Source organism: Aptenodytes forsteri, unplaced genomic scaffold, assembly GCF_000699145.1.
Source record: "Aptenodytes forsteri isolate BGI_AS27 unplaced genomic scaffold, ASM69914v1 Scaffold6, whole genome shotgun sequence".
In the NCBI taxonomy this organism is placed as follows: domain Eukaryota; kingdom Metazoa; phylum Chordata; class Aves; order Sphenisciformes; family Spheniscidae; genus Aptenodytes; species Aptenodytes forsteri.
In genome coordinates this window covers 595,674-620,361 of record NW_008795709.1, presented here as the reverse complement: position 1 = coordinate 620,361, position 24,688 = coordinate 595,674, and the positions used below count along the sequence as shown (strand labels likewise).

The 24,688-nt window shown below is 49.5% G+C and overlaps 1 protein-coding gene across 1 annotated transcript; it reads right to left on the bottom strand.

The window, feature by feature from the left end:
• Positions 1–1,081: 1,081 nt before the first annotated feature.
• Positions 1,082–22,731, bottom strand: PRAG1 (PEAK1 related kinase activating pseudokinase 1). The gene is made up of 5 exons (XM_009283298.2): positions 22,381–22,731; positions 19,157–20,973; positions 10,033–10,190; positions 5,883–6,622; positions 1,082–2,409 (listed from the first exon to the last, which is right to left on the bottom strand). Exons 1-5 carry the CDS (start codon positions 22,702–22,704, stop codon positions 1,372–1,374), a joined length of 4,077 nt encoding a protein of 1,358 aa, XP_009281573.1. The 5' UTR covers positions 22,705–22,731; the 3' UTR covers positions 1,082–1,371.
• Between the last annotated feature and the right edge of the window lie 1,957 nt (positions 22,732–24,688).

The following is a 24,688-nucleotide window of genomic DNA, read 5'->3' as shown; positions in this document are numbered from 1 at the left end:
GTTCATGAATTTTTCCCCTTTTTGAGCTGGGAGGCGGGTAGCTCAGCTAGTGACATCCTGTCTCAGCTAAGCTGATGCTGGGCTCTCTCCATGTGTCCCAAACCTACCCCTTCTCCAAGGGCTGCAGAACTGGTGCCAGGAGCAGGGCAGCTCATCTCGGCCTCGTGTTGGGGTGGAAGAGTAAAAGCAACCCACCACCTTTTGGGAAATGAGTTTTTCTGAGCAGCAGCACAGCCTCTGAGTGGCTGCTATAAGTCTGGATGGAAGGAAAGGGGCTGGAGGGAGCCAGGCCAGCTTCTCCCTCTTCCATTGTGCTGCTCTTGCATCGCATCTGTTGGAGGAGCGTGTTCGCCATGCACCTTGCCCTATGCATTTCTAATTCAAACACCAGCAGCAATAAGACCCTCCCAGACCACAGGCCAGTGGCCCTGGCCTTTCACATGCCAGCTCATCTCTCAATAAAGGGGTTAAATAAATGCTAGACACAAGGGACAGGTGAATTACCAGGTGAAGGGAGGGAGCTGGAGGGATGTGGAAAGCAAAGCAACCTGGCCCTGACTTCCCCCCCAAGGCCTTGGAGGTGAATTGGGGATTTTCCATTTCATTAACTTTACAAGGGGTAATTCCCAGCATGCAGCATCATCCTCATGAACAGACCCACCCTGGGTGCTCTCTCACCCTTTCACAATCAACAGCCTGCATGGCTGCACCACTAGACAGGAAAGCCATGCTGTATTAGTATCTAACAAAGGTAATAGGCAGCTGCTATTGATTTGCCCACAGTGGAAAATACAGCTGATACGCAGAAACAAGCAGTAGTTTTTGTTTTTAAAGTGAGAAGCAAAATGGATGCCAAAACCCATGAAAGATGTGAATTTGAAAGCCCCTCCTGGTTCTCCCTTGCAAAAGGGCATTACGTGAATTGCTCTTGCTCCCCAGGAGAAGCAGCCAACCGTTCCTCACTGCCACCCACTCTGGAGAGCAGTGGTGTTCCCGCGCAAAAAGGCTCTGATGCTTTAGGGGCGGTGGGAATCAAAAGACTGTCCCACAGGCGCAGAAATCAGCTCAAGTACATTGAGTTCATTAGAAACATGCACACACGCAGGCAGGAGTTTATTAGTCCACAGACTTACCATACCAAAAAAAAAAAAAAAATCCCCCCAAATAGGGGTAGGTTTCCAGTTTTGCCTGCTCACAAATTAACAGTGCTGAGGGTACTAAACATGTCTTGTGCACTCTGATCAGAGTGCGGGGTAGGAGCTGAACGTGCATTCGCAGCTGAGATTCAAGCCTCTCACATATAAAGGGGCTGTGTACCTTTAGCCACAAGGCAACCAGGAGCCCTCAGCTGCCTCCGAGACACATCCAAGGTCAGAGCAGCTGCAGGAGTTTTAATGTGTGCGAGAGGGAGGCTGGCTCAGCAGATGCCAAGTACTGGCAGCACAGCCAGTCCTCCAGTTCAATGCTCCGCTCCGTGTCCACAGCCCTCTCTGCAAACTTCATCATGAGCAGGGCACGCTTCATGTCCACCCAGTTCTGAAGCACCCGGTGGAGGGCTTCCTCGTGGCTGAGGGGCTGCTCGGTGAGGTCTTTCCGGGGCCCCCAAAGCAGACACTGCAGCATCCGCTTGGCCTCGGTGATCCGCACACGCTTGATGGGATCAGCTTCCAGTAGCAGGTGGGCCAGCTGCTGGAGCCCCCGGGAGTAGATGGACAGGCTGGGCAGAGCAGGGAGGTCCTCGGGGCTGTATTCCTGCTCCCTGAGGCGCACCTTCTCCTCAAAGGGGTTGGGCTGGTGCAGCAGCTCGTAGATGAGAATACCAGTCTGAAACTCATCAAACTTCTTGTACTGAGAAGCTGACACAATCTCCGGGGCCAGCCGGGCCTGACTCTTCTTCAGTTTGGAGTCTCCAGTTCCTGGCTTCTGTTTGGCTTTCAAAAAATTGCTGATGATGAGGCGGGGTAAGTGTTTGTCATCTTTGGCTTTCACACAGCTCATGGGGGGCTTGCAGGGGACAAGCAGGAGGTTCTCCAGGCACAGGTCACGATGGATGATGCCATGCTCTTTGAGATGCTCCAGGCCATTGCAGAGCTGGAGGAGCAAGAAGCAAACGCGACGTTCGTACAGCTCGGGCTTGGCTTGGTGCAACATCACCGAGTCCCTCACGAAGTCAGCAGTGGTCTGGCTCGGCACCTCTCGGGTAATGACCACCACACAGTCGTGCTCGCTGGCAGTGCGGGAGGGATGGAGGCCATCCCCAGGCATGCTCTTCCCCACATCTGAGGCCAGCAGCATGCTGGAGGGGACAGAAGCCACAAAATGCCCACAGTCCTGCTGGATGTTGAAGTGGACTGGCACTGCAGGGCTGCAGTACGAGGCAGCCACCTTGGATTCCTGGGTTTTACAAATCTGTGAGGAGAGACCAAAAGAAAAGTCTCATCAGTCAGTGACAGAGACAGGGCAGAGACCAGAATTTCAGAGGTGGGTTCCTAAGCTGAGATTTGCAGATGCTAAGGAAGACACCAGTAGAAGCAGGGTGCACGTTGGTCCCTTTAGTACTTTAAACTATCTCCTGGCTTGAGGATCTTTCTTGTCCTGCAACGCCCCAACCTTAGCAACCAGATGTCTGGGTTACATTTCTGGGCATGCTTCCTTTGCCAGGCAATGGCCAGTATTTGCAGGAAAGGAGGAAGGTAGTCCTCCCATGAGTAACTTCTGGAGATTTTGTTTCATTGCTGACAGAAGTGACATAGCTTTTACATCACAGATGTCATTGAGATTCTTCCCTGCAACCCAGGGGACATTCTGCAGAGGGAAAAGCAAAGCCTGTGGCAGAAAATGTGCCGCCTCCATCTCTGGAAATGGTTAACACTTACCTGGATGAGGCCCCACGCAATGTGACATGGCTGCGAAGGTGGCCCTGTTTGGAGTGAGGCACGGACAGAGACCTCCAGCACTTTCTTCCCACCTCACCCTTCTCTGGTCCTAAGCCCTGGAGTCACTTTCACACCCTCCTCAACCATTCCGCTTCCTTGTGTCAGCGACTACTCTCAAACCCCTGATCAATGGCTAAGGGAAACCAGCCACAAGCTGTACTCATCAGCACAGGGAAAAAACACCAGAGAGAAAGTGGGAGCTAACAACAGGTTTAGAAATAAGTGAGAGTGCAGCAAACTCGAGAGGAAAAAAGCATTTTATAATCTGGATTCTCTTAAACCCACATGACTTTCATCTTCATTTTGTTCTGTATTTTAGCTTTATGACTGCATTAAAGACTAAACAAACTCAAACCCAGGTTTATTATAGGAGTATCCATTAGCTTATGGGGCCTTCTGGCATTTCTGTTATACACTTTTTTTTCCTCTTTTATTTAGCGATGTATTTATATCTCACCCACAGGAATCAGCAACAGGCTGAAACTCAGCATAAAAGGTTTCAAACCCTGGAGCGTGCCACTGCCAGTCACAGCATGCGTGCAAAATCGGACAAGAAATCAATTTTGCCTCCGAGTTAAAATAAATGCAAGAATAGAGAGGAGCTGGAGAAGTGGGCTGCTTTTGTATTCCTCTAGCAAGGGTTTGAATCTAGGCATTTGCAGGTAATTCACTCAGATGAGACGATACTGTGGAGACGGGGCATTTCATATCCCTATTGTCCTCTCTTTTCTAAACAAAAATACCCTGCCATGGCTGCATGCTTATTTTGTTGAAAGACAAGCTTTGGGGAGCTAGGCAGACTGCAGATTAATGCAGTGGGATGCAGGAAGACGCAGAAGGTCCCCAAAGGTGGAGGAGGCCTTCCAGCCCTCTGCCGAACAAGCCTGCTTGTTCCTCCCCACATAGGGAAGATGTGTAAGGCTTAGGAAAAGGGGAGGAACTCCCGCGAGAGAGGAGTCTCTGGAAGAATAACTGCAACCAAACCAAGACAGGGAGATTTTCCCTGGCTAGCCATTCTTCGTAACTTTGGCTGCACCAGAGGCATCCTCCATGCAGCAAGCTCCATGTAGGAGCCTGGGGCTGGCTTAGTCACGCATCTTTAAGCGGAGAAAGAAGCCAAGGCGTGGAGCATATCTTGGCTTAATTCCTCTAAAGCCATTACATGTAACCCTGGCTCCTTCTAACTGTTTTATACATAGCCGTGTCTGCCTGTGTGCAGCCCAGTCTCTGGCTCCTGCTCCTCAGCAGGCTCCTTGGCTCAAGTCAGATCTTCTGCCTGTTTTGAGCTCTCCAGGTCTAATTTTAACTACAGGTCTGTGATCTCTTTCGTGTCAGAAAATCTGTACCAGAAGCCAGGAGGGGCAGCTAGGAATCAGCCAGTTGTAAAGTTTCACAATTATTCTCTACTTCAGCTACCAAAAGGAAGGTGGCACACAGGAACATTGCAGGAGGTGTGTGCATGCACATGTGTAAACACATACACAACTTCACTTTACACTGGTGCAGAGTACGGCCCTGTTGGAGTATTTTCGGCTTTGTTAAGGTGCTCTGCAGCGTACCAAGGGCACAGAGTAAGCCCACATCACACACAGGGACACAAGTGCAGTCCCTTTAAGAGATTGAAATGTGCTGTTTCTGCCTTGGCAAGAATTCATGCACTCCAGCCATAGAGCTGAGCCTCTGAATCCCACCTAACACGGCAGGCAAGAGCAAAGGTGTGCGCGTGCCACAGGGAACCACAGATTGAAAAGGAACACACCAGTTCACCAACAGTTCTCAGGTTTCAGGAGGAAAGTTGTGATGGATTTAGGTATAACACAGAAGAGAAGCTGCAGCTCTGAGTGCTGGACTAGGGGTATTGGTGCAAGATCTCATCTAACTCCATTCTGGTTATTTACACCCCCCCTGTTGGGTTGACTGTACTTCCTTTAGAATATGAACTGGCTTTAAAGCTATCACTTAACTAAAACATCCCCTTGGGGTTCATAATAGTGGAAACGATTCAGCAGAGATTTCTTTTTTTTTCTTGCTTAATGCATCTCTGACAGTGCTTTTTTGGGAATTACTTTAGGTTTTGAAAACAACCTGAAGAGTAAGCAGCAATAAGATGCCCCTAGGGTTAAGTCAGAATAGAAATTAAAGGCTCTGTATTCAAGTAGTAACATGGGTCAAGAACCCAATGGGATGTCCATGGAACAGGTTGGATAAGCTTACTTATCCAGGTTTCAAAGAGCTGAACTACTGCACCTGAAGTTTCCATTTCAAACATGGATTCCGTAGAGTTACAGGAAAATATTTCAGACCTGACCTTACGCTGCATGGCTACGTCAGCCTCGCATTGTTTAATTGAGATCTGCAATATCTTAACAACACCTGTGGTTTCAAGATCATATAAGCACTCACATGGTTTCTGGGTCAGACCTTCCACTTAAAAGGCAGGCAGAGGCAAAAATGTTGTCTTTTGAACAGCCTTTCATCAGCTTGCGTCATCAGAGGCAAATACCTCTGAGTTTACAACATAGTATTTGCACACAGACTTTTTAGAGAGAAACTGGTTGGGTTGCAGACCCTACTAGTCTGCAGCAATAAGCATCTGACTGGCATTTGTTACAAGGAAAACTACTTCTCCAAATTAATCTTTGCAAGGAGTAGGGGAAAAGTGGCAATTTTGGAAGGGGTATTGCTTGCCAAACTTCACCTGTGAGAAAGGCAAGCAGAGAAAACAGGCCATCGTGTGCTGATGGTGCTTCTCAAAGGCATGCCACTAAGTCTGCCTCCCATTCTTTCATTCAAATCCATACACCAGAAAGGGGGAAAAAGAAGCTCGAAGGTTAAGTCGAGCTCTGCTATAGACCCCCATGCAGCCTTGGACCCTGCAGCTCTTTGCCTCATCCTCCCAACTGGAAGACAGAGATAAGCCTGGATACCTCCTGGGTGCGGGCTTACCTTCACAGCATAGGTGGTAGAAGGGTCCTTGGAGCAGGTGGCACAGTAATATATCGCATCGCCCGAATCGCAGCAGGGCTTGTTGCACGCCAGCTTGAAAAGTGACCAGTTTTTCTCACTGAAGTGCAGCTCGTTCTTCTGCTCCCGCATGAAGCAGTCCTCACACTTGGCAACGAGGCGGCGCAAGGACTCAGCATAGAGGGCCCCCAGCTTGGCGTACACCCCCTCCTTGCTGTCGATGTTGCTTAGGAGGTTGTGGAGCTGGAGGCTGGAGCCCGATGACACCTGGCTGGACACACTGAGCTGCGAGGAGGAAAGGGACTGGAGGTTTCTGCTGGGGACACAAGCCCCTGTGCTCCTACCAGTGGCTGAGCCCCAGTAGCTGTTTCCTTTGGAGCCTTTCTCCAGGGACTCGGAGGAGGAGAAGGCACCTGGGCGGCCCCCCAGGCTGGCTGGGTGGACGAAGGGAGGCTCCTCTTGGAGGCAGACATTGCTCTCGGAGTGGCTGACGTTCAGCCTGGGGCTGGCAGCACCGGCTGCTCTGCCTGAAGATGCCTGTCCCCCAAAAAAGCCATCGGGGGAGGACACCGTTCTGCTCACTGTCTTCTTCTGGGGCAGAGGGGGTGGGCAGCTGGGGGCAGAGGAGGGACCATCCTCACTGGAGGCGGGAAGGAAAGGGACAGGAGGAAACACTTGGCTCTCAGCTGGAGGGGGCGAGTGGTTCGGCTCAGACGAGTGCCCTAGGAGACAGCGACACACAAGAAGAATCAACGAGTGGCCCTTGCGAGCTGGGAGCACAGGTCCCTCTCCATGTCCCTGCCACCCCCACAGGCTACGTCTCCCGGGGCCCTGGCTGGGAACAAAGCAGCAAGCCAGGCTACATCTGAACCCAGCACGCAATCCTCATCTATTCACGATGGCAAAGCTTCACTGAAGGGGTTAGGTATTTAATCCAGTTTAATACAGCAGGTTTGCAAAGCAGGCTGCAACCAGCCACCTAGAGAAATGCCGCTCCCCGAAACCATTCTCCTATGAACTGCATACACAGTAGTAAAAAGCTAGTAGAGGGCAAATATTTAAGCTGTGATGTCATCCACAAGGAGGTAAGAACGAAGCACTCAGGGATACCAGGGATACGAGGACAATCTCTTAAACAAAGACTGTTTTGCCTAGGAGCTGCCACCCAGTGCTTCAGTGGCATGGTGAGAGTGTGACTCACACTACACAGCTCCGGCCCTCCGGTTTAAGCGTGACCAGAGCAGCCCAAGAATTATATTGAACCTGTCTCTCTGCCTCACACCGGGTAAGGGTCTCTGGGCAAGGCCAGAGATTTTGGTAATTTCCATCCTCCTGAAAAAAACTGGCCTCCCCCGTGCTGCCTGTCCCCCAGCTTATTGCCATAAGGTAGCATGACCTCTTTGCTCAGAGGGCAGCCTGGCCCCACTACATACCACTAAACCCCAAGCAGCTCCACATGCCATCCACACATGGATTGGGATTGGGATTGCTGGCTCATTTCAGGCAGCTGTAGCAGCTGTTTTCCTACCCTGGCCAGACTGGAAACAGGTAATACAGTTGCATGTTATGGAAGAAGAGGAAAGAGGGGGAAAAAAAAAAAATTATTTGACATTGAAATAAAGAGCAATAATTTCAGGTCATGGAGACAGAACAAATGTGGAGTGGAGGGGCCTGCAGGGGAAATTAAAAGAAGATACATAATTATTTCAGAGAATTTTCTACATCGCTTGAATGACAGGTGGGACTCTTGATAAACTTGAGCTCTGCTAACACCATGTACGCAAGCGTAGACCTTGAAAGGTGCACGGTGGGGTTTTGCTCCAAGCAAGCTTAGCAGATAGCGGGATCTATTGCTTTCTTTGAACCCAGCTTCCAAAGCTGCAGCGTAGTAGCAAGCTATCCTTTCCTCCTTACAAGGCTGCCTGTGAGGGTTCAGCTGCCAGCAGGCACTTCCTCACAGTTGCTTTCTGCTTGCCCCACAGGAACGCCCTGGGGCAGTTTCATGTCAGCCCGCAGCAGGCTCACAACCCTAGTGATTCACCAGCTCTCAGGCACATCCTCCAAGCACAGGGGCTAGGATCCCCAAGCTCCCAGCCTGTCCTGGCATGTCAATGCAAAGCTGTACCAGCTGTGCCAGAACAGCAATTCCTGTTAGCTGCTCGCCACCTGAAACTGCATGAGGTGAGGGCAGGTCCCCTAGTTCTCAACCACCAGAGTGGATGCCAGCATGATCTATCCCTGCCCCTCCCCACCAGAGTTTGGTAGCATGACATCAATTTTCAATTGTCCCCTCCACTGCCAAGGCTGCCTGTAAGCTTCTGCTGCAATACACCCCGTCCCAAGCAAGAGCATTGAGAGACACCCCAGGAATGAGCAGCACTGATTTTGGCTTCTGCAGACGACGAGCTTCCCATGCAAGGCAGTTTCGGCACCCCATTTCTGACAACATGCTCAGAAACAGCTCTGTAGGAAATGTTGTGAATCAGCACACGTCTCTTTTGCCCTGCTTCCTGAGTGCCGAGCTATCTGACTCCTGTTGGGCCCTTGCCCCAGGTGTCTGCCTGCATTGTACACCCAGTCACTGAGCAATTGACTGCTCTCCAGTTTCAGCCGCGCTCCAGCTGCACAGTTAACTGTGGAGCCCATGGCTCAACAGAGATGCATGCCCCAAGCTTTAACGAAAACCCAGACCTCTGCATCATAACCTGCCTGGTCCATGGGAAAGAACCCCTCCGTTAAAACACTGTCAAAAGCCACAGGCAGGGATCATTCAGCATGGCATCTCTTGCCACTTCCAGTCCAAGGGGCTTTGACAGAGGATACAGCCAAGAGAAATTCTTCAGCACGCAGCCCAAGAGCAACTCAACAGAGGCACCTCTGCCAGGACAGGCAGCCGAATCCCTGTTTTGAGAGGCAAGATTTATTTGACAGAGTCTTACGGAACAAACGTCAGTGCTTTGTTCACATGCCTAGCCCACAAATGCCAAACTGCTCCTACCTTTTTTTTTTTTCCCCCACGTGCTGCTGGGCTCTGCCCCAAGCATAGGGTAACGAATGAAACCCTTTCACAACTTTTCTAACAGTGCTTTGCGCTTTTAGCATAGAGTCCTTCTGCATGTCAAGGGTGTAAAAGCTCCCCCCCTTCAAATTTTAACATCTGACAGCATAGCCAATTAATTTGAGCTCACCTCACTCAGTGATTGACTGCATAGCTTCTTGCTTGCATCAGCAAGAAAAACTGCATTCGGGTTTTTCATTTAAAAACTCAACTTTCACGAAATGAGTTGAAACAGTTGCTTCTGTTAGCGGAGGCAGAGAAATCCTCTTGTCCCGTATCATTTAGACAGCAAATTGCTTCTGTGCCCAGCAAGTAAAGATCCAACATCTGTGAGTTTTTCTTCCCCCTGTACAATTTCCTGGCATGGTCTCACTCTCAGACTCCAAGTTAGCGGTGGAAAAATGGAGTTTGCAGAGCTCTGGCTCTTAATTTTATTGCTGCACATTGTTACTCTTGGAAAGACAGAACTTCCACTACACGAAGGTTGCTTATGCAAAGGAAATAAATACTTTCTGAGCTGCTGAACATGTTAGTGCATGTCTAAGTTACGCACTGATGATAAGAGTGACTTCATAGTTATTTTTTAATCTCAGTTAAACGAGTGCAGGCAGATTTTTTCCCCCTTCAAGAAATAACTGGGAACACAATGAGAGGGAGAGATCACCTCTAGCACAAGACTCCTTCTGGTACTCCTCAAATCTGTGGAGGACTTTCTATGGCAGGGCTACGGGTGACCTCATGCAACGTACGAAGCACAAGCAGGATAAGGACAATGGCTTTCAGACAGAGGTTTTATCTAGGCAAGAGGAGAGCCACAGGATGAATGATTTTGGCACTTGCCAAATGAAAGAGGAAAAAGCCCACGATGTTGGCCTGACTGCCACATTCATCTTAAGTGCATCAAGAGGCAGAAGGGTAGGAGAAGTGGCAAGATGAAAGGTTGCTGGAGGAACTAGGGGATGGGACCCTCATGATCCCTGCTCTGAAGATGCTGTCCCAGCAGTGGGACTCAGGATGGAGGTAACTCCTTCCTCAGGTCCGATGCTACCTCTCCCACACCCAATAGTCACTTACTGCCATCACTGCCGGTCTGTGTGTCCGAGTCGAGGCTGTCGGTGGAGCCAGCCGTGAAGCTGACGTGGACGCTCCTGAAAGGTGGGCTGAGGCTCTCGGCAGAGCTGTTGCTGACCCTCTCCAACTCAGCGTTATTCGAGTTCATTTTCAGAGCGTGCCTAGAGAGAATGAAAGAGTCAGGAGACAAATGGCAAAAGATACCCTGCATGCACTTGTGCATGGAGACTCAACCCGAGAGCAGCCTTAGCTTGGTCCCTGCACACCCATACAGACTCTGTGCAGCCTTTTACAACATCATACTACCTCATTCCTCTGCACTTTTTTTTTTTCCTTCTCTCCTTTCTCTGGCACCTGGGGATCGCATCCCACTGACAGTGATCAGGTTATAGACTTGCAGCCCCCATGCCAGCCCCCCAAGACAAACCAGTTGTGCTTGAGCAGAGAGAGAACCACTGAGCCAACAGCATCCAGCCCCAGTCTGCACCTCCTTTGCCTAGCACATGTGGGATCCTGGACCACATCCCATCTTGGCCACCATCACTGGGGAGCAGGGACCCACCAGCGTTTGCCTTCAGTAAGGTTCTCAAGGGAAGGGAATAGCCTCACTCCTTCCATTTTACAGAAGGACAGGTTGAGGCTGGGTGTCAGAACCCAGTTCCTTCATGGTGGAGGCATAAGGGGAAGAAGAGTCCGTCCCTAGCAGCTGTTGTCTCCTCAGTGCATCACAGTAACAACCTTCCGAAAAAAGGAGCGCCTCTGCAGAAAGCAAGTGTCTGCCAAACTCAGGACCTACCATGCAGCTTTTAATGTAACACTTACAGTTTTCCATGCAGCTTCCATATAAAAAAATAAATAAATAAACCATAAACTGGGCTTATAACCTGCCAGGTCACAGTTTAAGTGATCAGTTGTAGGCAAGCAGGACTTTTCGCTAAGATAAAGAATTTTCCCTGCATTTTCTTCATTTTTTCCTCTTTGGAAAACAACAGAAACTGTTGAAATCAGGCGGTACATCAGAGCACAAACACTCCTAGCTTTGGTACAGTTCAGACTCTATCGTCCAGCAAACGAAGGTTATTGGTCCACATTTTTTAAGTAAAACTGCCAATCTGCTGATAAAATTCAACACGTTGTTGATTAAGAATGTAAAAAGGTTAGTGGCAGACTTGCGAAAAAGAAAAAGGACTTCCACCAGCTATCTTGCTGGAAGGTATCCGGCGTTTCCTAATCAGGCGGCTGAATGGCTGCTGAGAAAGACAAACAAAAGACGTGCACGACGGTTTTCTTGTGGCACCCTTGTTCATGCGCACAGGATCCCTCCTCTTCTAAAACCCCCAAGCACAGCAGATGCCACAAGCGTTTTATTTGAAGATTGAGAAATGTTTCGTTCCCCATCCAGACAAAGCACTTACTCTTGTGTCCACACCACCACATGGAGAGCAGAGTGTATGAGAAGCCCGGAAGAAACTTCTGCCAGACTTCCTCATTTGCCTAAGCAGCCTCAGTCTAAAAATACTCAGGGGCTGATGAAAATAAGGCTCTAAAAACCACCTCAGGTATAACTCAGCAGAGACACTGGTCTTGCACCAGTGATGAATTCACCACGGCAAGCCTCTTGGGGATGATTTACAAAACTTCGCAATGCACCACACAAGTCACAGTTAAAAAATAAAAAGAGAGAGTGTGAGAGACACATTGAGGTTTTTAGCTCTGTTACAATTAATGCTGTTGAAAGCAACCAACTGGACTTAAATCCTTTTCCTTTTTATTATAAAGATATATCTTTATACTATAACTTTCTCAGATGTTTAACTTTTAGTAATTCGAGGGGAAAAAAAAACGCATGGATGCACACCCACGCGGGTGCACTGTCTGACCTGGCAAGAATCAAGGAAGCGTGTGAATCCATAAGAAAAGAAGAAGATTTTGCAAGAAAGCCAGACTCGCTTTGCACAGATGAGAGGTTTTCTAATGCATTCCTCCCCCCCCCGCCCCCAACAAGAAAAGTTGGTGCATTTCTGTTTCCTTCCCATCACTTAAACACAAATCCGCAGAGCTGCCTTACCATTCCCGCACTCAGAGAGAGATGGGACTTTGCTCGGCGGGGTCCAAGGTCCACCGTGCGCAGCCACACCTATTCCTCCAAGCAACCTGGGCGCAACACAGTGTCTGCCAGAACCGTGCTGGCTGCTGCCTTTGCCGAGCTCAACGTCGCGGTGAAGTCAGATGTACAGAGAGCCCCGTTTCCTCTCCGTACCGCCGTGACTTATGTAAAATGCAGTTCCTGAATAGGCACACCGAAATAGAAATTGTTTGCCGCTTAAACGACATCCTGCTCTTGTTTCAGATGTTACAGCCAGGCCAGCTAATACCGCCTGGAAATACCGCCGCTTTACATCTCCCTCTTTTCCTAAGAGCTGCTTGAAGCCCAGGCTGCAGCCTGCACAGATTAAAATACCGCCCACTATACCAAAGCATTACTGACACTTGCTAGGGTCAAACTCTCCCGTTTCAGTAAAATTCCACCCCAAGAGGAGGTGAACAACTCACCATTGCGACAGCCTGTGGGATCCTGATTTACAGCTAACCCGAATTTCCCCTGCTCTGGTAGTGTTCCTTTCCACCACGTGCGACTGCACCACGATTCTCCATCTCGCCCTTTTCACCAAAGGATATTGCAAATAAAGAGCATCAACCTATCTTAAACCTGAAGAAATCATTGTGATTGCCTCCCCACCAGCTTGCTAACATCTCTGGGCTCCACTCCCCTTCAGAAAGATGTAGCAGTGGTTAATTTACCTCCATTTCAAAAATCCGTGCTCAGCACCTTAAATGTAACCAGCAACTTCAAGAGCAGCACCCGAGCCTCCTTCATGTGCCGGTGCATAAAGAAAAGGTCACAAGAGTCAGCTCTCCCAACCCAATAACTTAAAAAGACAGGATTTCCAGCTCTCCAAATCATTCTGGTGGCTTTAAATACACTTCAATTACTCAACATCCTCCATGTAACACACTGCCATATTCAGGCAACCCTTCCCGTTCACTGTTCTCCAGTTTTCCCATCCTAAACAATTTCATCCAGCTGGCTTTCCTCACCATTCCCACAGCCCTGCCTAAAACAACTCAAGGTTGAAAACCGCGGCTTTGTAAAAAAAAAAAAAACCAAAACCAAAAAAAAAACCCCACCAACCCAAACAAACAACAGTTTGGAGTTCTATAACATTGCAAAGGGACCCGGATCATTAGCCACGTGTTTAATTTCACATTTCTTAACAGATTGGGGTCCCACCTGACACTGCTGCAGGACTCCAGCATCGCCGGCTGTGCGCCTTGCACTTCTCGGAGAGAGAGTGGAGACGGGCACCAAAGCATGGCTCCCCTAAACGCAGCACACACGTGCATTGGGATACCGCCTCAGGGGTCCCTTGGACTCCGGGCATGCCTTCGGCTTGAGTTTCCGGCCCAAGATTTGACACACAGATCTGGTTACCTTCCAAAAGCGCAAGGGGCAGGGAGGTTTTGAGAGCAGGAGGCGGCCACTCAGACACAAGAGCTGCAAGGCTCCCGCTTGCTCCTTTGCAGCGGCCATCATACACGCAGCCTGTTGGCAGCGGTGGAGGATGCTGGAAGGTCTCTCGCCCCTGCGCAGAGACCCAGTCCCAAGGAGCGCTCGCTCTGCAGCCCCATCACAGCGGTTTCCCAGCCTTGCGCTGCCGGCAGGAGGAGGTTGCTCCTTCTCAGCACAGATGGCAGGACATGAACAGATAACGGAGATGCTGAACTTTATAAATCATGCAACAGGGGAAGGAAGCAGAGGAGAGCAGAGAACACACACAAACAACCACAAACCAAACCGCGCTCCAGGAGAAGCCTGGTGATAATGACAACAGGACACCCCCTCCCAAAATAAAATACTGGAACTAATGCATGGCAGAGAGAAAAGCCAGACTGCATTACAGCATCAAACACAACACATGGCTGGGCATAATTATTACACAAGAGGAAGCACCGTTGTACCATATGCTTGTCTATCATGAAATGTGAATAATTATATCTTTCTCCTCCCTCCACTGCTGTTTCTTCCAGCATCTTCCCCTGGATGCACAGGACAGTTAAAAACCAGCATACAGGAGCTTGCAACGTTTGAGGCTTGGATTTGTACTTATCCTTCTGCTACCAGCTGGCAAATGTAGAGAAACCAAAATCAAGGTGAGAGAAAGAGAGGGTTTTGAAACACTCCTAGCTCTGTCCAGAGGACTACACCTCTCCTCCCTGTACCAAAAGGTTTTATGTAGCACAGGTTAAGTTGAAATAAGGGTTTGGAGTCTGAAGATGCAAAAGGAAATTCAGATGGGGTGCGGATGTGGTGAAGAGGACATGCTCCGATGTGGTGAAGAGGACAACAAATCTCATTTCAATTTCCAACTCTGCGCTTTAAGTGGCAAGACAGGAAAAACACAGAAAAGCAAACAACTTTCATTTTAAAAGAAACAATCTCTCCTAAAAGATTGGTTGATAAATCATAACCTTTTAAAAATGATCCACTGGCAGAAGCAGCATGAGAAATTCCTGATTAGTTTCAGACAAAAAACACAGGGGGAATCCAAAAGGTGTATTCCCTCCCTGTCCTGGAGTGTGATTCTCTCTCCTACTTTAGCCATACCCTCCCTTCTTTGCTCTATTTACTTATTTAATTATTAATTATGTATTTAAATATATTCCATCCAGAGCTGGTTTTTGGGTGGGTTATTTTTGGTCTTGTTTTGAATAATAATAAATCTGGCTTGTCCTAGACAAAACACAGCAAGTCCCTGCTATCCTCCACAGTCATGGAGATCACAGTCACGGAGAAGAGGGTCAAAATCTGGGACCCGCGCGACATCCAATTGCATTTGTAATTGCCACAGCAGCTCCATGTAGCCAGTCTGCTTTTGTCACCGGGGTACACCTTGACACTGAGATCCAAAGAGAAATGGGTGCCTCGGGAATGGTAAGAAAAGGGGAATATTCTGTCTCAGGTACAGTGCTGCTCCATCTCAGACTGATTCCTGGCAAGAAACACACAGCACAGTCCCACCAGCCAGCACCACCTCCCCAGCGAGGAACAATCTGGCTCTTTTCCTGTTGATCCAATTCCCAACATCGTCGTTTTTTGTAACACTCTTGTTTTCTATTCCCTCTGGCAACAAGCAGCAGCAGCAGCACCGTAACATGCGATCGTGGTACACCTCAAGCTCGTTTGTCCTGGCTGTTTTCAGCGATGGCAGCTGTCGGGATGTGCTGTGCTACACACCTTTGTTACGCCAAGCAAGCACATTCAGCAAATTTCAGAAGCTATCTACAGTGCTGCCTTTTGAAGGTGGCATTAATTATGATGAAAACAGCTCAAGAGCCAACAGCTCAAGATGCAAAACAGCATCACTGTTTCCTTTCTTTAAGAGGTACATGAAATAAATTAACTGTCAAGGTTTTGCAGACTAGAAGGAACCGTTAGGATCTTTTAGCCTGACCCTCTGCGTAAGAGAGACATAAATTTCAGCAAAGATTCATCCCTCATGCCAAGAAACTGAAGGCCATGCTAGAGCATTTCACACCGAAGAACCTTTAAGTCGTCATTGCACATACAAGTCCAGGGGATCCTGGTTCCCCTGGTGAGCCCTTTCCGTAGCCAACTACGTTCTCGGCTTTTGGAAGAAGACCAGCCACCATCTTCCCTTTCCAATCTCTTTCCTCTTGTAATTCAAGATTTTCCATTCCGTTTCAGACCAAGCATACCTTAAATATCTATAATCTTTCAAGCAAGCAGGAAAAAAGGGTTGTATGAAGAAACAGTCACAAGAGGTCCAGAGTAGCTTTATATAGGATGAAACAGGCACAATTTCATTATTTTCCTTTTTTGCATCAACTTTTAAAATGCCCTAAAAATCACTCCTTCTGCCATCCTAAGAGACAGCTTATTGCAAACCCAGAGTTTCCTCAGTGCCTGGCAGGAATTTACCCTGTAAAAACTTTTTTCCCTTTTAATTGTTAGAGGCAAGATGAACAAAACAAAATCTACAGACTCACTTTTTTCTTTCTCTGCTTTGAAACTAGTTTGGACACACATGCAAGTTTTCTTTAAAATAAGCAATTAAGTTTAATTAGGAAAGTCAAACATGCAGGCTTCATTTTCCAGCATGAAATCACGTATCTTGCTACAGCTTGAGATCTAGAAGGAAAAAGGATGGTTACATGCCTTTCCTGCAGCTGAAATGAACCCTGACTTGCCAAGCCCCAACCGCCAAGACTGTGCCACAACCAGGTTTATGCTGGCTTCATCTACATCCATCCATCCAAGGAGCCTTTGCAGCTGTGCCACCAGAGAACATCTTGGGCTGATGAGCTCCGTCTCTGCGAGGGACTACGTAAGCATAACAGAAATATCAGTGGTGGTTCTTCCATTACGGACAAACACATGCCCACAGACTGCCCAGGCCTAGGAGAGTATGGATGTCTCTCAGAGTCATCTTTGTGTGCAAGACCTCCTCCCTTCTTCAGGCATTTGGCTGCAGCCCAGGAAGACCGGAGGAGATGTTCCTCCAGCACCAGGTAAGAGTCATGTCATGACCCGAAGCTGCAAGCCACAACTGCCCAGGGTAACACAATCCCGCTATGGTGATTTTAACCAGTTGTGCACATAGCCATCCCTCCCACCGCCACGCGCAGGTAACAGCACCCTGGTTCCTGCATCAACACGCTCAGAGAAGCCATGCTTGAGATGAAAATGAGAGCACCCTCAAAGCAAACAAAGCAACCAGCTGGGTTTGCACGGCTTGCGAAACCTGCCTTCTGATCAAATCGCTCCTCAGGCCGGCTGTGCAAGGGTTTGGTAGCCGGAGGGAGGGCTATGCTCTTTGAGTAAGGGGCCCCAAGGCTCAGCTGCAGGCATCTAGGCATTTAGGAGACAAATACATGTAGCACAACACATTGCCTACAGCCACAGGGGGTAAAAGCAATGCCAGCACCTACCTCAACCACCTGGCAGGGTTTATGGCTCTGCCAGAGATCCCGGTCACGGATGCCATGTGTTCCCTGACCTCAGTTTCCCTGCCCTCTTTCACACAGGCTTTCTAGCACACAGATGCTTTCAGGATGACTCAGAGAAGCAACTGTTACAGTTGGCACAGCCTGATCACACCAGGAGCATGAAACAGCCCCTCCAAGGAGCAGAAAATGCTCCACGCCCCTCAGGATGGATCGTAACTCCACGTGGAGGGCAACAGCAGGGCATGCTTCTGGCTTGGAGCACAGCTGGTCCAAGTCACCCAGCCAAGGAGACACCCTGACACATCAAGGAGCCCACTGCCCCCACTCCCAGCCCTCACGAAGGCAGAAATGAGTCTCCAAGCACTGCCAGGGAAGCATCCTTGCCCCCAGTACGGACAAAGGGCTCTGCATGGCTGCTCCTCCATGAGCAGAAGGAGGTCCTAGCACTACAAGTGGAAGATGCTGCTGGGATATATATTGCTGAGTTTGAGTGCCACCACTCTTCTGGCCTGCCCAGTGACCTCTGCTCTGCAGGGGAAGGAATCAGGTCCTAGAGGACTTTCAGCAGGCAACTTGGCATTTCCTAAATGATCACTGCTCAACAGCATCGTATCATCACAGCTCTGCTGGGCCTCAACCTCACGTGCCAAATACAACCCCAAGCCACGGGCTGATAGGAGACACCAAGTGGCAGCAGCCATGAAAGAAAGTTCACAGCGTCAAAGCTAAAGCACATCTTAGTGTCCTCTTTGATATTAAAGGCAATAAAGCTCATCTGTGTGCTCACTTGCTTGTGGACCTTTTCTTTCATCTGACTCCAGCAGGCATGCAGCATCACAGCAGGAAGCCCAGCATTAAGGAGAACTAAAGCCTCTTGTTCATCTCTTCCCTTTCCTTGAGAAGCCTAATTTGTTCACCACTTAAAACACTAGTTCTCTGGGCTAGCCAATCCTAAAAACATTGAAAATTCAGTGTGAGAACAAAATAGAGGATGGGCCAACTCAACCGCAGTCTCAACCTGGAGGTCACTGATGCCTACGCATAAGCTTGACCATGGACCCCAAGAGCAAGTTCTCCTCCAAACACCCATCCCTTCTTCTCTCAACTTTTAAATCAAGGAGCTGGAGTCAAATCTGTTGTGCAATGCATAGTTCCAGGTAACAAAACTGACGCATGCAATAAAGCAAATACAGGATACCCGCAGTATGTGAAAATATCCCTCCCCACTATGATCAGACAACCTAATGCATTGGTTGCATAGAAAGGAAATAAATTTTTCTTCTTTCATTTTCTCTTTTTTTTTTTTCCTTTTTTTTTTTTTGGTGATACACACAGCTGCAGATATTGAATGCACACGAAGTATCAGAAGCCTGGTTTTTTAATTGCTTAGCACAGCCTCTTCCTTCCCAGATGTACAGCTCTCCCTCATTCACATGTTTTGTAGGGCCTGCTGTCACGCTGCCTGCAAACCCGACTTCCAGGAGAGCGGCGAGGGGAAGGCTGCCTGAAGCCAGGCGGCTCCCACACATCATGAGCGCACGTTAGGCAAGCTCCAATTACCTGCTTGCAGGCAAGGAGTCCTCCCTGGAAAATTGTAGCTTCAAGAGTTAACCTCAAAAGCAAAAAGACATTAGAGCCAAACTGAAAATGAGGATTTCAGAGGCCCTTGCTATTAGCAGCAAGAGAAGTTGCCCAGTTCCACCTGCAAGAGGAGCTCGCAACCCCAGATTTTCTAGCCTATTCAACATGAAGGAACTGTGCCGAGACAGAATGAAGGTGATCTGGGAAACACCAGCCATCCCGGGCATGGACCTTGTTCTCACTTGAATATTGGGACCCAAGGCTGTACCTTGCAGCCCTGAAGGGCTTTTGCAAGTACACACAGCGTTCGAACCAGGACTTGCAAAGATCTGACAGCTTTTCAGAGTAAAAAAGTAAGCAGTTTTTCACCTGTGCTCCTGAAAGCCCACCTTTAAACAGAAAAGGAAGAAAAAAAGCATGAGAAGCACCTCCTAGTCAATTAATCCCTGCAGCAAACATCCTGATTGCAAATGGTTAACAGACCGCCACGCACAAACTCACAGAGCTGTACCTGGACTGCTTTTTCGGTGGTGGTGGCGGTGGTGCAAACTCCACGCCATTGTTCTTGTCTTTAGGGAAATCAAAGGAGAAAGACAATGATTTGCTGATCCCAGTCTGGCTCTCCACCATCGAGCCTTCATCCACAAGGTCGGTACCGCTTCTTCCATTCTCAGCTCCCACTGTCCAGGGGGGGGTTAAGAGCTCCTGCTCCTGCTCCTCCTCTATCCGGTACTGCTTAGTCCATGTTGGGGTGTAGTGTTTCTGCCTCCTGTCATAGGACGAGCCTGCCAGGCCTCTGCTGGACTCCTCCACAGAGACCCCGTTGACATGAGTGCACAAAGAAGGGGACGCCCCAAAGGCGCCTGTATCAGTATAGCTCCTCGGCAGCAGGTGAACACCAGCTCCGTCGTGGCTGTTGTCATCACCAAACCTTGCCGCATGGGAGCTTACCGGGGGCACACGGTTCCCCTCGCTGCCTGGCTGGATGTTTTTGGACATCTTTGGGGGAATGGCTGGACTCTCAGTAACTGAGGTCTTGGCAGGAGCTGCCGAATGAAATCTTGGGCTGTTTTCACTTCCGGATGCTTGAAAAATCTCTCCAGGCTCAATGGCAGGTGATGAAGTCCCAAAGTCGGGGTGGGAAGTGGGGCTGATGCATGGCCACTGAACTCCCACTGCTGAGTCAGGGCTGCTGAGGAATATTGTCTTGTGATCATCCTCTGTGTGTGCGGTCATGATAGTTATCTTTGCCGCCACCTGGCCAGTGGAGTCCTGGTATTCCTTCTCACCACCCAAAGCCCAGCCACCATCCTTCCATGTTCCATCGGCTTGCTCCTTGCCAGTGCCACGGGCAAGCTTCTCCGCTTTTGCCTGTCCGCCGACAGCCTTCAGCTGTGCCTTCTTCCTTTTGGTGCTCTCGGCGTAGATGGGATCACCGCGGGCTGGCGAGGCGAGGCGAGGGCACTGTGGCTCCACCAGAGCCTGCTGAGGAGTGCTTGAACCCTCAGGCCTGGGGCCTCCGGTGACAGAGGGCTCTCCAGGGAGAGGCGAGTCCTCGTTCTCCTGGGACAAAGCAAAGGCAGCTGCCTTGCTGCTCCCCGTGCTCTCAGGGAGGGCGGCAGGCTCAGCATGGAGAGCCAGCTTTTTCCTCTCTGAACACAGGGCATGGGGAAGAGGATCACCCTGGTCTTTCGTGATGCAGAAGGCCACGTTCACAGCTCTGCGCTCCTCTTCGCCGAACTTGACCGCCCTGCCACTTGGCCTGAGAATCTCGGGAGCATCCCGCTGCCTCCATCTGCAGGGAGCGGGGCTCTCCTTCTCGCACCGGGCACCCTTCCCCTCCACACAACGTGGCTCCCGCGAGACTGGGCGCTCTCTGTGGCAGTCCGTGATTGAACAGTACTCGCCCCCTTCGCTTTCGAAGCCAGAGGAGAGGCAACTGCAGTCGCCCTCCGAGGGGAGCGATGCTCCTTCTCTGGCTTGGGAAGAAGGGTTTCTGCTGGAGTTCGTGTTGCTTCTGTCCCCCAAGGTGGACAGATTACGGCAGGGGGCCCGATATGATAGGGCAAACTTGTCTATGGCTCTGTCCTCCTGCTTGCCCACCTCACCCACAAGCACCAGGCTGTGGATGGAGACATTTCTCTCCACTCGACTCTCCAGGCTGCGCAGGCCCACCATGGAGTAGCTAGGAGGACAGCAAGACAAGCAGTCACTCGGCGGGTTGTGAAGGAAGGGCTTTCTCACACCACCGTTGCCAAAATTGTCGAGGCAGATCCGCTGTGCATCTCCCGATTTCAGAAGGAGGTGCTTGCCAGAAACCATGCCCCAGCTGACCTGCACGGGCCAAAGAGACAAGTGCACTGTCAGGATGTGCATATGCAAAATGAAAGAGAAATACTAAAAAAAAAAAAATAAAAAAAAAAGATAAGAAAAAACCCAGCTCCACAGAAAAGTCCTCTGGCGCTCGCAGTCTGTTTTGGTCTGCGCTCACCCCACCAATAACTACCACAAACCTTTTCTACTTAAGTTACACTTGTCCTATTCCCTGGACCATTTGCAATCTTTGCATTACCAACAATGGCAATACACTGAAATAAGGCATTCTCCTTTCTCTTTCTGTGGGTTCACTGCCAGAAACATGTCCAACCTGTCATCCTGTCTGCGAATCACCGTGCAATTAAAGATTCAGAGAGGGAAGGAATATTTGCACCTCCCTCTGCTTATTTTCATTTCATTTCACACTGCTGCTCCGGAGTCGCACACTCCGGAGCGCAGACATGGACTATCACAGGTTATCCTGGGATAGCAGCTTGGCTACGCTCAGTAGTAGGGACTGGGGAGCAGGCGGGGAAATGTATCTGAAATCTCTTCATCTGAGAGAGATCTATCCTGCTTGCCAAGGGAGAGGAGGAGCAGGACAGGCAGGGGGTAACATGCGCCTGTGAAGCGACCCCCCCATCCCAGGGTGGCAGAACCCATTCCCGTAGCGCAAAACTCAGCCTGGGGCCAAATCTGCGCACACAGATCAAACCCCACCAACGATGGCAGCCTGCGTTCCTGTGCCCTTTATCCCTAGAAGAGAAGCAAAGGAGAGCAAGTGGAGGCTAAGAAGAGAGCCAGCAAGCCCTGACTCTCCTCTAGGGCAAGAGTGGGAGACACGAGGACACCTACGCCACAGGCAGGGTGACAGCAGCCCAGGCTTCACTCTGCTTGTCTGGGGCAGTGCTGATACCAGCCGGTCAGGGAGAGGAGTGAACCACCCACCTTGATTGCAAGTCAAACCACCGGGGCTTGCCAGTTTGCAGGCAGGCAGCAGAGCTACACCCAGAGGGCATTACTGCTCTGGCAAAGGTTGGGAGCCCAAGGAGCTGGGATAGGAAGGTAGGGTACTTTCTTCCTCACGCACGAAGACCATGGATCCAGTTAGCACTGACTGCAACCAGACAGGACTTCTTTTCAGTATATCTTCCCAGGAAAACAACTTTAACCCGCATCCTCATTTAAAATCCTGAAGTTCCTAAACAAACAACGTATTTTTAAGCTCCTTTGCACATGCCTTGTGATAAACAGCTCATTCAGCTTCAGCCAAAGATACTTTGAGAAGCCAATATATGGCTTAAAAACCCGAGTCAAGACCAGAAGGAAAAACAAAGGGAAGGAAACCGTTTTAACAGATATTCCTAGCACTCCCGAGGAGAGGTAAGTAACGGGAAGTCATGCTTTGACTGGATTAATCATTACCTGTGACAGATCTGCATTCATATTCACATCCGCCCACGCATCAGAAACATCTGAGTTTATCATAGTTGGCTTCACAGCAATTGTTGGCTTTGAGAAGGGGGAGGTATTTACACCTTCGTCTTCCAACGTGGGGCTCTCGGGCTTGGTCCTAACTCCATTCGGGAGCACGCCACAAGCTCCCACGTCTGGGGGTGTTTGCAGCCGATGGGAACTCTTTGGGTTGAAGCAGTTTTTGCAGGAGCCGGGCTTCCAAACGTGTTCCACAAAGTCACTGCACGCAGACATCTTCAAATCCTCGTGGCTCAGACCGAGAGCCCTCTGCATCTTCTGCACTGTCCTCCGCTGCTCATTTTGCACTTGCTCCCCAGAGCCTCTCTTAAAGATCACCTAGTTATCTGGAAAAGCACAACAGAGTCTGATTAGTTTGATTATGCCCAAAAATTGGAAGATTTTTAATAGAACAGGTGATAATTACACTTACTCTGCCTTCATCACAAAGGCTTATTGTTTACAAGGCTTTTTTCACAGCTTAGCTAAAGCCCACACAATCACTTAAAAAGCCTCAACTTCTAAGCATAGCTCTGTAATAGAGAAGACATCAAGCAAGCAGCATTCCTGTGTGATTTAATTCCCTGTTTAACGAGCATGTATAACCAGCCTGGTGCAAGGTTTAGACCAAGGGTAAAGGAAAGAGGTCTTGGAAATAGCTGTTCACAGCCCCACAAGCAGAGCCAGACAGGAAAAATTCCTTCTCCAAAGTGGCATCCTCTCTCTGGAAAATAAAAAGGCCTGGAGATAGAGGGACCAGAATCAGCGACTGTGTAACCAAGGGGACCGGCAACAACCTTCCTTCACCCAGAAGCACCACTGTGATTACTGCTGTGGTACACAAAGGCTTCTCTCCCACCCGGTGCAACAGAGAAAGGCAATCAGCAAGGCTGGGGCTGGCACTGATTTGAGCAAGTGCCTGGCAGAAAGCTTTTATCTGGTTTGCCAGGAGCCACAAATAACAGTGTCAGCTTGCTGAAACGATTCATTGTCTGCAAGGGGAGAAACGTTTTGCTCTTGGATTACTTACAGACAAGGATCCTTTCCCATCTTCCTTCCCCAGGAGGAAATGCCCCAGGAACAAGACATTCCTGCATTCCTGTGACCCCCCTCCCCGCAAGGCCAGGCCTGATTGCACTCAGCCCGTAGCTACCTGGAGCTAACAACTTTGGAGATACTTCAGACGAGGACTCCCACAAAGCTCAGTGGATTAGGGAAGACAAGATCAGAAAATGCAACTGGATCAGGAAAATCGCAGCCGGCTGCTACACATGTCAGGGCACACAAGTCCCCCGCATCGCTCCACAGAGTCCTTCCCCACCTAACTAACTTTAGGTCATCATCTCCTGGCCAGCTGACCCCAATGCAAAGGCAAAGCAAACTGAGGCTCCTTCCCCAAGGGTCTCTGTGCGAACAGGCACTTTTACACCCCAACCCTGACTGCGCAAGAACACAATTTACCAGCCTGATCCTTCAGTGCTTCCTCCACACAGGCATACTGCAACATCACCAGAGCTATGGACACCTTTACACCTGCACGCGCCTCTAAACCAGCCTGCACTTCAGTAAAGCCTCTTGCCTCCAGGCTCAGAGGTGCCCTGGCCATCCTCTCCAACAGCCACCCTATTGCACGGTGAAAAGAAAGAATACTAGTAAGAACTTGGGTGGGACAAAGTGAAGTGGGGGAAGACCCACTGACCCACAAGTGTCATCTGAATTCAAATGCACCTTTGGGAAGGGAGGCTTTGATCAGCTAAAGCATTAGTACCTGCAGACTCCTTCTGTCTGGCAAGCTGATAAATTAGGATCTGTTTCATGAAAGAGCAGAAAAAAGGGGAATTTCAGTGGGATTCATAAATCAGATTAGTGCATGTCTCTTTTTAGGGAAGAGACCGTTTTAGACAGATTTTTCCATGGACTTCACAGAGTCCAAATTAACCGAAGGACAGCAAATCACTCCTGAATGTACCCCAACACCCTCAACAAGATTAACATTATTTGCAGGGAAAACATCTTTAAAAAATATTCTAGCACCGTTGCTTTGTTTCCTTTCAGATCTAGCAAGCAGTGTCCAGCATCACCCAAAGTTGAACAAGTGTCCTGATGAGAGCCAGCACAGAAAAAAGAAAAATCAAAGGGAGGAAAGCAGGGACCGGAGCCAGAAAAAACTCTTCACGTCTGCTTTAACAATCGGCGCTGCCAACTGCCTTTTAAAGACCGGGATTTCCCTTTCTGCAGCTAAACCAGCCGCTGTTTCCCC

Coding starts and splice junctions, on each gene's coding strand:
- PRAG1 (XM_009283298.2), bottom strand. CDS start 22,704: ATGCAGAGGGCTCTCGGTCTGAGCCACGAGGATTTGAAGATGTCTGCG. Junction 10,191..19,156: donor CCACCACCACCGAAAAAGCA/GTCCAGGTACAG, acceptor CATTCTCTCTAG/GCACGCTCTGAAAATGAACT. Junction 6,623..10,032: donor ACAGACCGGCAGTGATGGCA/GTAAGTGACTAT, acceptor GCTGTCTCCTAG/GGCACTCGTCTGAGCCGAAC.